Here is a 13,566-nt window from a genome sequence, read left to right on the forward strand (position 1 = left end):
ACGCGCCCCTGTTTTCCCGCTTTTTTCCATGAAATACGTTGGCGCCTCGCCAAGTAGACGTCTGGACAAGCTGAACGCAGCCCCAACCCAGTTCAACTGACACTGAATACTTTTACTCAATTCTTTTTTTTTTTATTTTCTTCGCTAACAGCCGATATAAAAAATATCTGAATATATCTCTTATTTGTGAAATGCGCTCACGCCGCAAATTGATTGGTGGTTTTTCTCTACTTCTCACGCGGAGAACGAATTGTGCCAAGCGATATTTTTAAGACTCGCCGGCGATGAACTTTTTCAATTATTGTTAAATTTCTGGTGATATTAAATTTATCAATTAAAATCAAGCAAAGAAGTACGATTCAAGCCCAGCTACCCGGAGACTTCATCAACCCCTAACTTGATACATAATTTTTAAGGGAACCTTAATAGGGTGGGCTGGTAGAATTTAAGGGAGGGGAGGGGAACAATGCAACAATAACTGGCTTTGAAGGCGAGGGTGGGGAGGGGGGGGGTGGGGGTGTCACCTAAACTTAAAAGTCAAATCGAGCGGTGGTCAATAAAACAATTTTTTTTTGTTTTTTGGGGTGGGGGCGGGGGCGGGGGGGAGTCATCCCCTACAAAGGAATTGCTGAAGGCAGGGACAATGTACTGTGTAATTTTGGTTAAATAAAATTCAGCCACCCCTGCCGTTCCTCCCCTATAAACAATCAGAAATCCCTGACTGGAGGAAAAGTGCATATTTGGTCGCCAAACTGTTTAGATCTGGAGTGAACACCAAACAGCCAGTAACCTGCCTGTGCAAACCTGCATACCAAACTTGCTTTTCTGGGCTTACATTGTTGTTTAAAAAATTTGAAATTCTCGTTATATTTGCTGCTCTTGGCTCTGTGAATTTAATTTACATTGGACTTTCAGGAGAAGCAATTCTGGAAGACCATGCATTGCTTAAAGACCCCCTCCCCCCCCCCCAAAAAAAAAGGGCAAAAAAGGCAGATTGCCCCCCTTTTGATGACCGTTAATTGCTGGACTGCCACTAAAGTACCAACCAGATACTCTTTCCGAAATGATGGTAAAACAGCCCACCTCTCCAAAGTTAATGATCCATTAATAGAATTTTAAACTTAAAGACATTTGATATAAACTGCTAAGGCATGCGCACTACACATAACCTCATTTCTATGGTGTTTCTTCACCCCACCCCTTTGTATTAATTTATCAGGGGTGGGGTGGGGGTAAAAAAAAAAAAAGACTTTAAAATTATGTAGAACTGCATATGCAGGTTATAGTAAACAACCTAACTAAATAAACTTTACATAACATAAACGTTTCAGCTACTAACTGTGGATATTTGTTTTAAAAGGCTAAAAGTATCAAGCTTATAATACTCTCCATATGCAGCAAGAATTCGGCAATATTTTTTTTTGAACAAGTTCAGTCATCTGCAAAGAGAAATAACTGATGGTTAGAACAACCCTAGCCTCATTAAAACAACTTTCTTTTGTCCCCTAAGGAGGAATACAAAACGGTTGTCTTTTCCAAGGCTGTTGTCTAACATTTATGTATTTTAGACCTTTTTTGTTGCTTAATAATAATAATATTATCTCTGAAAAATGCATGGTAACCCCCAATTTTGTATTTGGATTCCACTGCTAAGAGCTGCTTTTCTGACAAAAATATCTCTGTATTGATTAGGAGGCACCCCCTGTTAAAATCTACTGGGCCCTCCTAAGAGGGAGCATGGACGGCGCAGTGGTGAGAGCACTCGTCTCCCACCAGGGTGGCCTGGGTTCTATTCCCGGTCTTGACGTCATATGTGGGTTGAGTTTGTTGTTTGTTTTCGTCCCTGCTCTAAGGAATTTTCTCCGGGTACTCCGGTTTTCCTCCCTCCACAAAATCCAACTTTTCCAAATTCCAATGACCTGGAAACAGTGGATAGAAGAGCCACTCTGTGGGATCCACTGAAATTCCATTATTATTATTATTATTATTATTATTATTATTACTATTATTATTATTATAGCAGCAAAAAACGTCCATATGCTATTTACAAATAAAATAGTACGATGGGGCGCGTAGGTATAGCCCACTGATTATTTAGTGGAAAAAAAATTATTATTGAAGAGTTCATTTTTGTTTTCATGAATTATATACATAACTTGTGTATCATTATCATTATCATTATCATTATCATTATCATTATCATTATCATTATCATTATCATTATTATTATCATTATTATTATAAGACAATTCCTACAAATTAAACCTGTCATAGTAGCAGTTATTCACGTACTGGTATTTAAGAAGCAGCTTCCTCTGTTTTGCCTTCTTCAGGTTTAGCTTCCTCTTTCTTTTCTCCTTCTGGTTCTTTCTCATCTTCTGCTTTTTCTGCTTCCTTCTTCTCCTCCGTTTTAACCTCTCCTTCCTACAAAAATTTACAAACAAAACAAACTTTTAAAACAAGCCATACCATGGGTGGCAGAGGTGAACATGTTTCCAGACCTAACCAGACCACATTCCTTTTCATCCAACCTTATTTTAGAGTACACATTGTATGATTATATTGAATTTAGGATATGCTAATGAGGCTAGGCTGGAGCTAATAATCATGAAAATAAAACTAAAAGATACTATCAAAGTTAAAAGATGCCCAGAGGACAGCCTTAAATGTTTAAACAGGGATGTTGCGAAGAGTGGGCTACTGGCGAATTCTACTGTCTGAAAGAGATCTTATCACCGGCTAAAATTTGAACAGAACACAAGCAGTCTACTCAGAGGCTAATTGTACGACTTTGTCGCATGCGACAAGCTTATGACAGGCCTTCGACATGAACTGTTTCATGAAAATCAAACCCACAACTCACTTACGACTGTCGTGTACGTCACAAAAAATGTCGTAGGATGTGGGATTTCTATTAAAATCCTACGACAATTGTAGGTATAGGCAATGTTGAATGACGAGAGTTGTGTGCGACTTTTTGCATGAAGCGAGCAGCGCACGCTCTAGAAATCTCATTTGACAGTCGTAAGCAAAAGTGCTACCGTCTAAATTGGCCTTAAGGTGGCTTACTACAGTTTTAATGGAGTATAAGGGCACAACTTTTAACTCTTTTAAAAAAGGTTCCAAGCTGTTTTTCCCTTCACTATTTACTGTTTGTTTAAGTCTTTTACGATTCTAGGCGAAATTTGAACAATTAAACGTCAACAAATAGCCAAAATGAGCGACCGAGTATCCAATGAGAGACTGGGCACTAGTAGGTTAAGTCACGTTTTTCTCAAATTCTACCCGTATGACCCCACCTGAAAATTTCAGGAATAAGAAATTGGGTCTGATTTAACATTCATGCAAAGTAAAATAAAAATCTGTAAGACAGTTTTTGTGCAAACTAAGAGAATGTGAAATCAAAAATAGCTCAAAATCTGTCTTGCAGATTTTTCAAAAATTTTGGCTCCAAACGTGATTCACCCGAACAAATCAACCGTGAAAATTTCATCATAAGTTGTACGGTAAGTTTTCGAGCAATCCTCGATCAAAGACAGGTTTTTACAACCTCGGACGAGAATTGAATTGCGCATGCCCTTTATTTAAGCGCGCGCTCATGTAACGCCATGTATTGCGTGCGAGAAAGGTACCGTAAATTAGAGCTCTTTTACCGAATGTTTATCAAACTTTTTTGCCATACTTTTTTGGCCCTAGGCTTGAATACATGTTCTGAGTTTTGAAACTATCGTTACATATACCAAAGAGATTTGACGCCTTTCAAGTGCTGAAGTGGTTTTTGTTACTTCTTGAGGTTACTTGCGTCATTTTTACTGACGTGTGGCAGGCTATCATAGCGCGCGCTACTAAGTCTCGGAAAAACTGTAGTAAGCCACCTTAAGATTTTCAATGGAGCTGGCCAGGTTTATTAATAAGCCTGCTGAGGTTTGTCTCAGCTACATCACTGTGTAGCCTACTAAATAGCTTTTCTTTTAACCCTTTAAGCCCCAGTGGTGTCAGGCAACCAACATCTAATTTCTCCTTACAATGTCACTGCTTGATTACACATTTAAGTCAGGAGAATAAAGGAAATGATCACCACTGATGAAATGCCTTGATTTTTACACAAATTCTCCCAACTAGTAGCATAAGAAATATATGGAGGACAGTGAGGAGAATATACATGTTGATATTGACACTAGAAGGGTTAATAACACACCTCTTCTTTAGGAGCCTCAGTTGCTGCTGCTTCTGCCTCTGGAGCTGCTGCTGCTGCTGGTGCGGCTGCCGCTGCTGGTGGTGTCAGCTCAGGCTCAGGTTCTGGTTCCTTCATGGGTGACAAGATAATTTTGCCAACATTTTTTCGTTCATGCATTTTTCGCATGGCCTTGCCCACCTGTTGGGTAAAACGTAACTAGTCAGTTCCAAAGTGGTGGTAGGTAATTGCAGCTTATCACTATCTGCATTTTCTGGAAAACTGCAGATTTGTATCAAGTTTCAAATACGTTTGAAACTCAAGTTGCAATATCCCAGCAACAAGTTGGGCAGAAAATTTGCTTTAAGTCTACACAGACTTATATTCAAAACTGCAATTTAAGCATGGCAAAGTAAAAATTAATGCAATAAAAAAAAGTGCAACAAAAATTGCACAAAAATCGCACATATAAACAGGCCTTGAGGATGGTGCCTACTAATACTGAAGTATTTTTGTGCGGTTTATTACTATGCGGGAAAAGCAAATCTTAGCAAGGGCTATTGAAATCCAAAAAGAGTTTCTCCAAATAGTTTTTAACCGCGCAAAAATATCCCTGTATTAGTAGGCACCACCCAAAGGAAACATGAGTATCTCCAGATGCGCAGAACGTATGCGCAGTAACAAAAGTAGGCACTGTCCTTAAGGAATACACAGAAAACAGCAAGGAGAATCACAACCTGAAAACATTAAAACCTGTGCCTCCTTTACTGTAATTTACAAGCCAACAAATTTGTTTGCCTTGTCAAAGTAAAACTAACCTCTTCAAATGCATATACTTGATCAATGACAGGTTTGATCTTGCCTTCAGAGTACAACTGGAACAAATGTTCCATGGCTTCCTTCTTCATGTCAGGGTGGTGTCGAATCTGCTTCAAGTCAAATCCACACACAGTCTTGGAGTCCTTCAACAGCTGCATTGGGTTGAATGTTACCCCTTGAAACCACTGCCAACAAAAACATAACAAAATTAATATTAACATTCCTAAGAGAAAGGGAGGAAGAATAAGAGGTAATAATATTATTTTGATGGAGCAATATTTGGTTATTCCAGGTCTGTGTCCATTTATAAAAAGAATTAGTGTTGAATTAATATCACATGGGAGGATTTGTAAAAAGTTCACTCGAGTGTATGACCAGGTTTCAGCAAAAAATTGGTCAGTATGGGCCATTGGGGTTCCTGTGAATGTTGTGTACATAAAAAATAAAAGCATTGAGTACTTACATTCTTGGCTGAAGAAAACAACCCAGGCTTTGATTCAGAAATCAAACTTGCATATCCTGCCAGGAAAGAAACAGCATGTGAATTCAGATCAGAATTTCAACGGCAAATTGAAGATGATGAAGAAGCAGCTCTTGAATTCCAAAGAAACCGGCTAATAGCTCCTCACAAATACAAACAGAATGAAGTTTCCCTGATAATACTATAGTGTCCCCCATTGAAAGTTCAAGATGTCATGCCACTGAATTTTAATGTTTCCTTTTATTCACTTGATTTCAACTCTACCAGGTGTCATCACTGTCATGGTTACATGTACATGTAGCTAAACCACTTCGCCTTAGGATTCAATACCAACACTTCCCTTTTAGTGTTGAGTACCTGCAGGTAATTGGCAAGACTGAACATGAGAGAGACATAAGGGGTTAAGAAACTTCTTCATGTAAACTTCTTCTCATCATGCCATGTCAACAACTGACAGAGAGCTTTAACAATTTTATAACACTAACAATAAAATCACACTGATGCTGTACAGGGTTACAATTGATCACTCTGTGGATGAGATCATATGTGAAAATGAATGCTGATGATCAGGTTTTCCAATGACAATGTTATTTGTCATGACCGCATCTTTTCCAGTTAAGGTTCAAGCTTATATTATTATTTTTCTCAGTCTCTGGAACATTATGCTGCCTAACCCTTATAATAAGTGATTCAATTCATAGTATTTATTTAAATCAGCTATTGGCGCGTTGGAATGCTGCTTGTTATACTAATAAATATTATTTTATTCATTTTAAACTCTATTTTTGACCTTGAAACTTCAATTGACTTTATTCCTGTTACATACATCAACTGTCTTTATGCTGACTGCTACTTTTAAGACCTACCAAAGTTGACAATGATTCCAAAGGGTTTCAAAAGATTGTATCCCTTCTTTGCTTCAGCACCTCCAAGGGGATCAAGAACAACATCTACGCCTTCTGGGCAAACCCTACAACAGCATAACTTCAAGTATTAATAGGTTAGATCACATCGAAATGTTCATAGATCAAACTAAATTAAATATAATTTGGAGGATGTAATTATGTCGCCCCCTCGGTCCCTGACAGGAATCGAACCCAGCATCCATTTTTGTACATCGGTCACATGCTCCAACCACTGAGCTATACTTGCACATGCAGCAAGCTACATACCATTACTATAGGTTCAACAGTAATATCTGTCCTGTCTACAAAGTACAGCTAGGATCAGCAATGTCAAAGCTTTCAGGTGTGCGGTGGTAAACAACAAAGTATCATGATGATAATGTTCAAGCTTGATAATGAAATATGTAGTAAATGCTAATTAAAAAAACAAACAATTGATCAATATAATATTATTGATTAAATTTGATCGAGTTTGGTAATTAAAAAAAATCAAACTGACAATAATTATAATTATTAAACTGCTAAGTGAGCTTGAGGCAAAGAATTTTGAAAAATTCAAAAGATACTGCTGAGTATTCTCGAAGACGAATCACAAGATTATCTCTAAAGTCATATCGTCGGCAGGAAAAGTATCATATCTAACAATTCTTCATAATTTCTCATTCTAACCAACCCTGCCATGAACCTAATGTATACAAATGTAAAACTCTCTGTCTGTCTGTCTCTCTTTCTGTCTGTCTCTCTTTTCCATTTTGTCTTGTTTTCTTTTACCACAATGTATGCATAAAATAAGAATTTGTAATTAAATAAAGAACTGAACTTAAAGTGACCCTACTTCTTTACAGCTTGAACATAGTCCATAGTTCGGTAGTCAATGGCATGGGTTATTCCGTTGGCAACAATGGTCTCATGCTGGAACAGGAAATACAGTTAAAATTATACTTATTAATAAATGACTAGAATGCAAGATTGATTCTCGAAATTGGCCAATGAGGGCCTAGTGGGCCCCCTTCTGTAATTTTAGCGGGCCCTTTTACAAAGGGGGCCCAAAAAAGGGAGTCCCGAAAAAGCTATAATTTGAACTTCTTTGTTCAGTCTATTCAGAAGCAACTAAAGAAAGTGCAGAATACAAACACAGTAACAAACGAAGAAGAGAAAGGCAATTGAGACAGTAAGAGGCTACAAATTTCAAAGTATAGAGCAGCGGGTCATATCAATCTTATTTCAGTGATGTTCTCGAATACTTTATTTCAGAAAATAAGTAGTTATCCTTGGGCACAAGTTTGTGCACTTGAAGCACCAACGTAAATTTTAATGGAGTTAAATGCAATTAAACTTAGTTAATGACTGGGAGCAGGAGTTTCTGTTGTCTGTGTGGACAACAGAGTCATAGCGTGTGTTGGCGTTAGCATGGTGTTTTTTTTTTTGTCTTCACCGTATACCCACTTGGGAGCCTTTTGACAGATTAAACCCTGCTAACGTAAAATGAATCTATTCTGTGTGTTACCAGCATTCCTAAGTGTCAAATCACTGCGACATACCACAAATTTTGGTAAAAGTTTTGAACAAATCACTTACTGGAGTTTTTTAATAGCATACCTTTGATGCTGAAGCAGTACCAAACATTGTAAGTCCCTCAACTGTCTTACAAAGCTGAGTAGCTGCAACACCCTACAAGACAGTTTTTGCAGGAAGATTACAAATTTAAAAGTTTATAATTATTATAAAACATTACTGAAATAAAATGGTACATTCAGTTAAGGCAGGGTTAATAAGCCATTGAATGCTAAAATTGAGGGGTTGTATGCAAGACTAGTAGGAGTTTTTTTGGCACTGAAATTGAAATTGTTCCAAATAAATTCTTAGCTATACTTTTGTCACAGAGACTGGTTATCATGTATTTCAAGAAACTTGGTGTTTGAGTAGAAGGCAATATCCACTTTTCAACCAAATCAACTCCTGCCATCTCTTTGGGGAACACTACATAACAGTTCCAAGAAAGCACTTCAAGTTCCAACCATATGCTTCAAATGCAAATTTTCATTGTCAACTTGATTCTCTCACTTTGTGGCATAGACTTCTTTAATATTCTTTGGAAGCTGTCAAATGCTTCAACATGTTCTCCTTGTCTAAATATCTGCGAATATTTTTTTTCACCAACTATAAAGGAATTCCTTCAGAGATGTCCAATGTTAGCAATCAAATAGACGAAAATTGTCATAGCCGAGGGCGACTCCTCAACATCAGCGGGTAATTCGTATAACTACTGTATTTTGATTCACAACATCGGATACATCTAAAATAATAAAATTGGTATATTTCAAGAGGGCAAGGTTTTACTGTGTACTCTCACCTGTACCTTTAGTTAGCTTTTGTTTATATAAAATACACACAAGATGTTTTCATTTGATCATTTGAAAGGCAGCATCTTTGTCAATCAAACTTGTACACTCTGATTGCCTATTAACTTGGAAAAATGTTTGTTGGGTTGTCACAGTAAGGCATGTTGCACTGTTATAGTCCTGTGACTGACAAATTTGGAAATGTTGTTGTTGTTTTAAGACCCCCTTTCCCCAAGGAATTTCCGATGACCTTCGATGGGGTGGGTATGGATTTTTTCTGGAACTGCACATTGCAATGTTGGTTTTGAGAGATAAGTAAACTGGAGTACCCAGAGAAAACATCTATGAGCTTTAGGGTGAGAACTAACAGCCAACTTAACACCAAGTCAGGGAATCAAAACGCTGGCCTTGCTGGCTGGAGGTGAGTGCTCTCACCACTACTCCACTTTAACTTTGCATTATGCTTAATACTTCTCAAATATTCATTTTAAATCTTACCACTCCACCAGCTGCCATGTGAATAAGGATACTTTTCCTGCGAGCCACATTCGCACAGTGAAAGAGCATGAAATAAGCTGTCAGGTAGTTAATGGGAAGAGCAGCTGCATCGTCAAAACTCATGTCTTCTGGAATGGGAAAACAATTGACGGCAGGTGCTATTATGTATTCAGACCAGGAACCATGGAGCGTCAAGCCTGCTACACGTGCACCAACCTATCAGTATAACAATAACAAAAGTGTTGGGTATCAATGTTTGAAATGAACAAGGACAGGAAAAGGGAGGTTATTTTGGGCCACTTTTTTTGCAATGCATGTATTTTAGTAATTCTGAGAGCATAACAGACCCAAATGACTTTTCGGATCACTTTGATTTGTTTTAGCTCACATTCACCAGAGTTTTTGCATGTGAGGAATTCTAGGCCACATGTCAAAATTCTGCTGAATCTGAGCTAAAACAATAAAAAATGATCTGAAAAGTCTTTTGCGTCGGTTATGCTCTCAGCCCTTCAATTATAGCTACGGTATTTCCTTGATTCTCAACATAATGTATAATAGTGTTTTTCGCCCCTTTCTTAGTGTTGAAGTTCCAGCAATGCCGATGTCCTCGCCAATTATAAGTGTTCCATAGGTCTATACAAAACAAGGATTGAGCAGAGTGGCTGTAAAACAAGTTTCTTAAAAGGGTGCTGCACAGTCAAGCAATTTTCTGTGTTTACTTATGTTACTCTACAACTAACCTCCACACCAGTGACATCTTCACCAATTTCCTCTACTGTCCCAGCAAATTCCAACCCAGGTACAAAAGGCGGCTTTTTTGGAGCTGGATAGAGTCCTTGTCTTTGCATTATGTCCGCAAAATTGAGGCCACTATGTTCAAAAAAGGAAAATACTATGTGTATCATAAATGGTGAGAATCATTTGTTGTTCAATATTATTTTTAAATGAAATACAGTCAATGGCCAGATATGAAATGTTGTCAGTATACTACTGCTTTTTGTTTTGAAGCTTAGTAATTCGAAGTCACACTTGGTTACGACATGGTTTTATCCACTGTTACGCCGTAAAAATGTGATATAACAAATAAACTTGGGGATGCCTATCAGCGTTTGTACTTCAATTAAGTCCGCGTAGCGACTTCCCCAAGCTAAGTTCTCTAGTTCATTTCAATGACTTTTGGTAATATTGACCTGCCAATACTCCGGTCCGACCCAGCAGCGCTGGTGGGATAGTTGAGGCAATATGATAGGTCATTCAGTTAATTAGGTTTGCGCGTTGCTGGCCTAGATGGCAGCTCGTAGTGCTCTAGTTTTGGGACCTGCCAATACTCTTATTGGTGTGGCACTGCTGGACTAGCTGTGCTGCTGTTGCAGTGCGTTGTTGTGTTTTGTTGTTGTTAGCCTAGGTGCAGCTGGAAGGGCCAGAGAAGTGATGCCTTAAAATAGTCACGCAATAGAAGTTGCTGGTCACGCCAATCGCCCAGCGGTGTCCCCCAAATTCATGCCAAACATGTGTAGTGGTCCTTACTTTAGTTTATTACTCTACGTTTCATTAAAGCTTGTGTGTTTGGATACTCTAAACGGAACAGTGACATTAAAGTAAATTTTAAAAAAAAGGTGTGCTTACTAGCCTGAAATGAGCGCATGAAATGACTGGCATTTCAGACTACCTTACAAGTAGCTTTTCTGTCAAGCATTCCATGCAATTTCGAAGAGACTGGAGCATACATTTCGACGTTCTGTATATGTTGCTTTGCAGATCGATTAACGCTTGGTTTGTTGACTTTGTTCTTTTGTTTTTGTTTCATCATGAAACGACAACAAAAGCTAAGTTCACTTTTTACGCAAAAGAGAATGGCAGTTGAACATGAAAAGCATGAAGATGAGCTGGATAAGGATGGTGAAGCTGGAGAAGTCAGTTCGAGAACTTTAAGAGCCAACCGCCTCAAGCTTAAAAAGGAATCAAAACTGTGAAAAGCATAAATACTATAATATACTGGTGATAGTTTTGATAATGTCAGTTGTTCAAAGTTTCAATATCATAGTTTGACCCAGACTATTTTTGAAATGACCCATTTTAAAATGCCATGTGACCCACTTTGACTAATTTCTAGATTGAACGCTTTTGGTAATGATGTTGGATACATCGAAACATCGAATAATGTTACTTTTAATTTTTCTTGTTATTTATAATAATAATGAAAATTCTTACTAACCATGTTGGGTTACTTGGAAAAATTTTTTAGTAACTTCATGTTGACAAACACTCATTGTTTGAAAAAATAAGTTCATGGTCATTGCAGTTATGTACGCAACTTAAGCAGTTGCAGAAAGAAAAGCCTGAAAAAATTCAGGCTTGAATGGGATTCGAACCCATGACCTCGCGATACCAGTGCAGTGTTCTACCAATGAGCTGATCAAGCCAACTGGGAGCCAGTCATTTTGTGAATTTAACAAGTAAACTGTAAACTGGTCATTTATCAGAGTCAGAAAATAAAAAATAATTATTGTGACCGCTGAAATGCCCTCTATTTAATAAGCAATCAGCTCTATCAAGTGTTCCCAGTCATGCTTTACAATTTTTTTTTCAGTCTTTATCTTTTTCATTAAACATTCATTACTAAAAAGGGGAACATGTATAAATTATATCTATTGAAGTATGGGCATACTGCAAGTCAAGTGTCATAATTGTTTTCATGTGCCATTGAAGGGGGCATATTAGAATGCTTTATGAATAACTATTTTGTCTTGTTCGAGTGTTCTAGTGCTGTATGAAAATGGCACACAACAAAAGCAAATTACAGAAAGGAATAAACAAGTTTCAAGTTGAAATTTTGAACTTCCTGTTTGCTCAGAATTTCATTGAGTAGCTTGTATTAAAATGCACATATTAATAATATGTCTCACTAGAATCTTGGTTTCTAATTCTTGAAAGTGAAACTTGATCTTTTAAATCCCATATTCCATTCATACTTTAAACATTTATATTTCCAAATCCTGAAAAACTGAAATCCTCTTTCACAGAAGTAACAATGAAATCAAATTGTATTTTCCATTGATTTTTTCTCAAATTTTATTTGATGTTAAAAGGTCAAACGCAATAATTTATTTTTCAAGTAATATATGTAATCATGACATACTTTGAGAACATATTTATAATTTTGTGAAAAGCATCTGACATACCTGCAGATAAATTAGGGCAAAATTAATCAAATATGAACAGCCATTACGTATCATTCTTCAAACAAAATAAACGAAAGTAGCGATAAACAAGAAGTGTAATAATAATAAGTTGAAGTCTTTTATGTCGTATTTACAGGCCTCAGCAAACGCCGATATATGTCAAGGGATTTTATAGCCATGTTTCTCTGCATGGAGTTTCACTAAAACCAAAATTATAAAATTGCGTTTAGTTATAGCCACTATGCGTACAGCGATTTGAAATTGGTTTGAATCGCTTATCGTAGCACAATAAAGTTCGCTTATACAAGGTCAAATATCATGGATGAGCGAGTTCTATGCACGACTTGGTCCACGAGAGCCCCTCCCACAAATACAATATACAATTAGCAAGTTTTCAGCTATTATCAAATGATTTCAACCCTTGTTGGATCGAAATAAACGCATTCACATATAAATTCAATTGCTCTTCTTAGCATGTAACAGAAAAGAAACCAAATCGGCAGTCAAAAGTGCACAAAAAGTCGCAAACTCACCACGCGTGTACGCGAACCACAACATGTCCATTCATCGGTTTAGGCTTGGCAAATTTTTGAACTTGTAGTTTGTTATAACTACCATAGCCGGTGAGCACTATACTTCGGATCATTTCCTGCTCCGGTTGCTTTTCAGGCTGTTCCTGTTTCTCCTCGGCTTTCTCCTTGCCTTTCGCCTCCTCCTCGACTTTAGCTTCTTGCTCTTCCTTGCGCTCCTCGTCAGCCATGTTTGCACGTTTCTCTTGGGCTCCCTGCGGTCTCTGCGCCTCTAAACGGGCGGGGTAGGGCGGGAAAGGTGGGGAAGGGCGCCTTTGCCATGGCAACTTTCCATAATCTCCTTTTGCCAAATACAAAAGTTAAGCACCGATTAAAGACTAAATTTCCCAAGAATGTAGATTCAAAAACCTACCAACAGACGAATGCGTTTCTTTCATTGAAATTCTAAACAAAAAACTATCTTCATACATACACTTAAAGCTTTCTGCTTCACATAAACGATGCTTTTGCAGCCCACATGCTAGCTTGAATCTCGAAGTAAAAGCCACTTCAAAGTTAAATAATAATTCTTAAACCTGATGCCTTCAGATGTTTTTATTACATCCTGTTCCTGTAGGCGAAGAAACATAAATATA

The 13,566-nt window shown here is 37.7% G+C and overlaps 1 protein-coding gene across 1 annotated transcript; it reads right to left on the reverse strand.

Moving 5' to 3' along the window:
• Positions 1 to 586: 586 nt before the first annotated feature.
• On the reverse strand, positions 587 to 13,186 carry LOC146480539 (NADPH-dependent quinone oxidoreductase VAT1-like). Its single transcript, XM_085109720.1, has 11 exons — positions 12,935 to 13,186; positions 9,960 to 10,089; positions 9,220 to 9,435; positions 7,979 to 8,050; positions 7,215 to 7,291; positions 6,341 to 6,444; positions 5,457 to 5,512; positions 4,993 to 5,178; positions 4,199 to 4,375; positions 2,293 to 2,424; positions 587 to 1,439 (listed from the first exon to the last, which is right to left on the reverse strand). The coding sequence occupies exons 1-10, from the start codon at positions 13,159 to 13,161 to the stop codon at positions 2,299 to 2,301; spliced, it is 1,371 nt and encodes a 456-aa protein (XP_084965846.1). The 5' UTR covers positions 13,162 to 13,186; the 3' UTR covers positions 587 to 1,439; positions 2,293 to 2,298.
• Between the last annotated feature and the right edge of the window lie 380 nt (positions 13,187 to 13,566).

This window comes from Pavona decussata, unplaced genomic scaffold, assembly GCF_977016875.1.
Source record: "Pavona decussata unplaced genomic scaffold, jaPavDecu1.1 SCAFFOLD_53, whole genome shotgun sequence".
Classification (NCBI taxonomy): domain Eukaryota; kingdom Metazoa; phylum Cnidaria; class Anthozoa; order Scleractinia; family Agariciidae; genus Pavona; species Pavona decussata.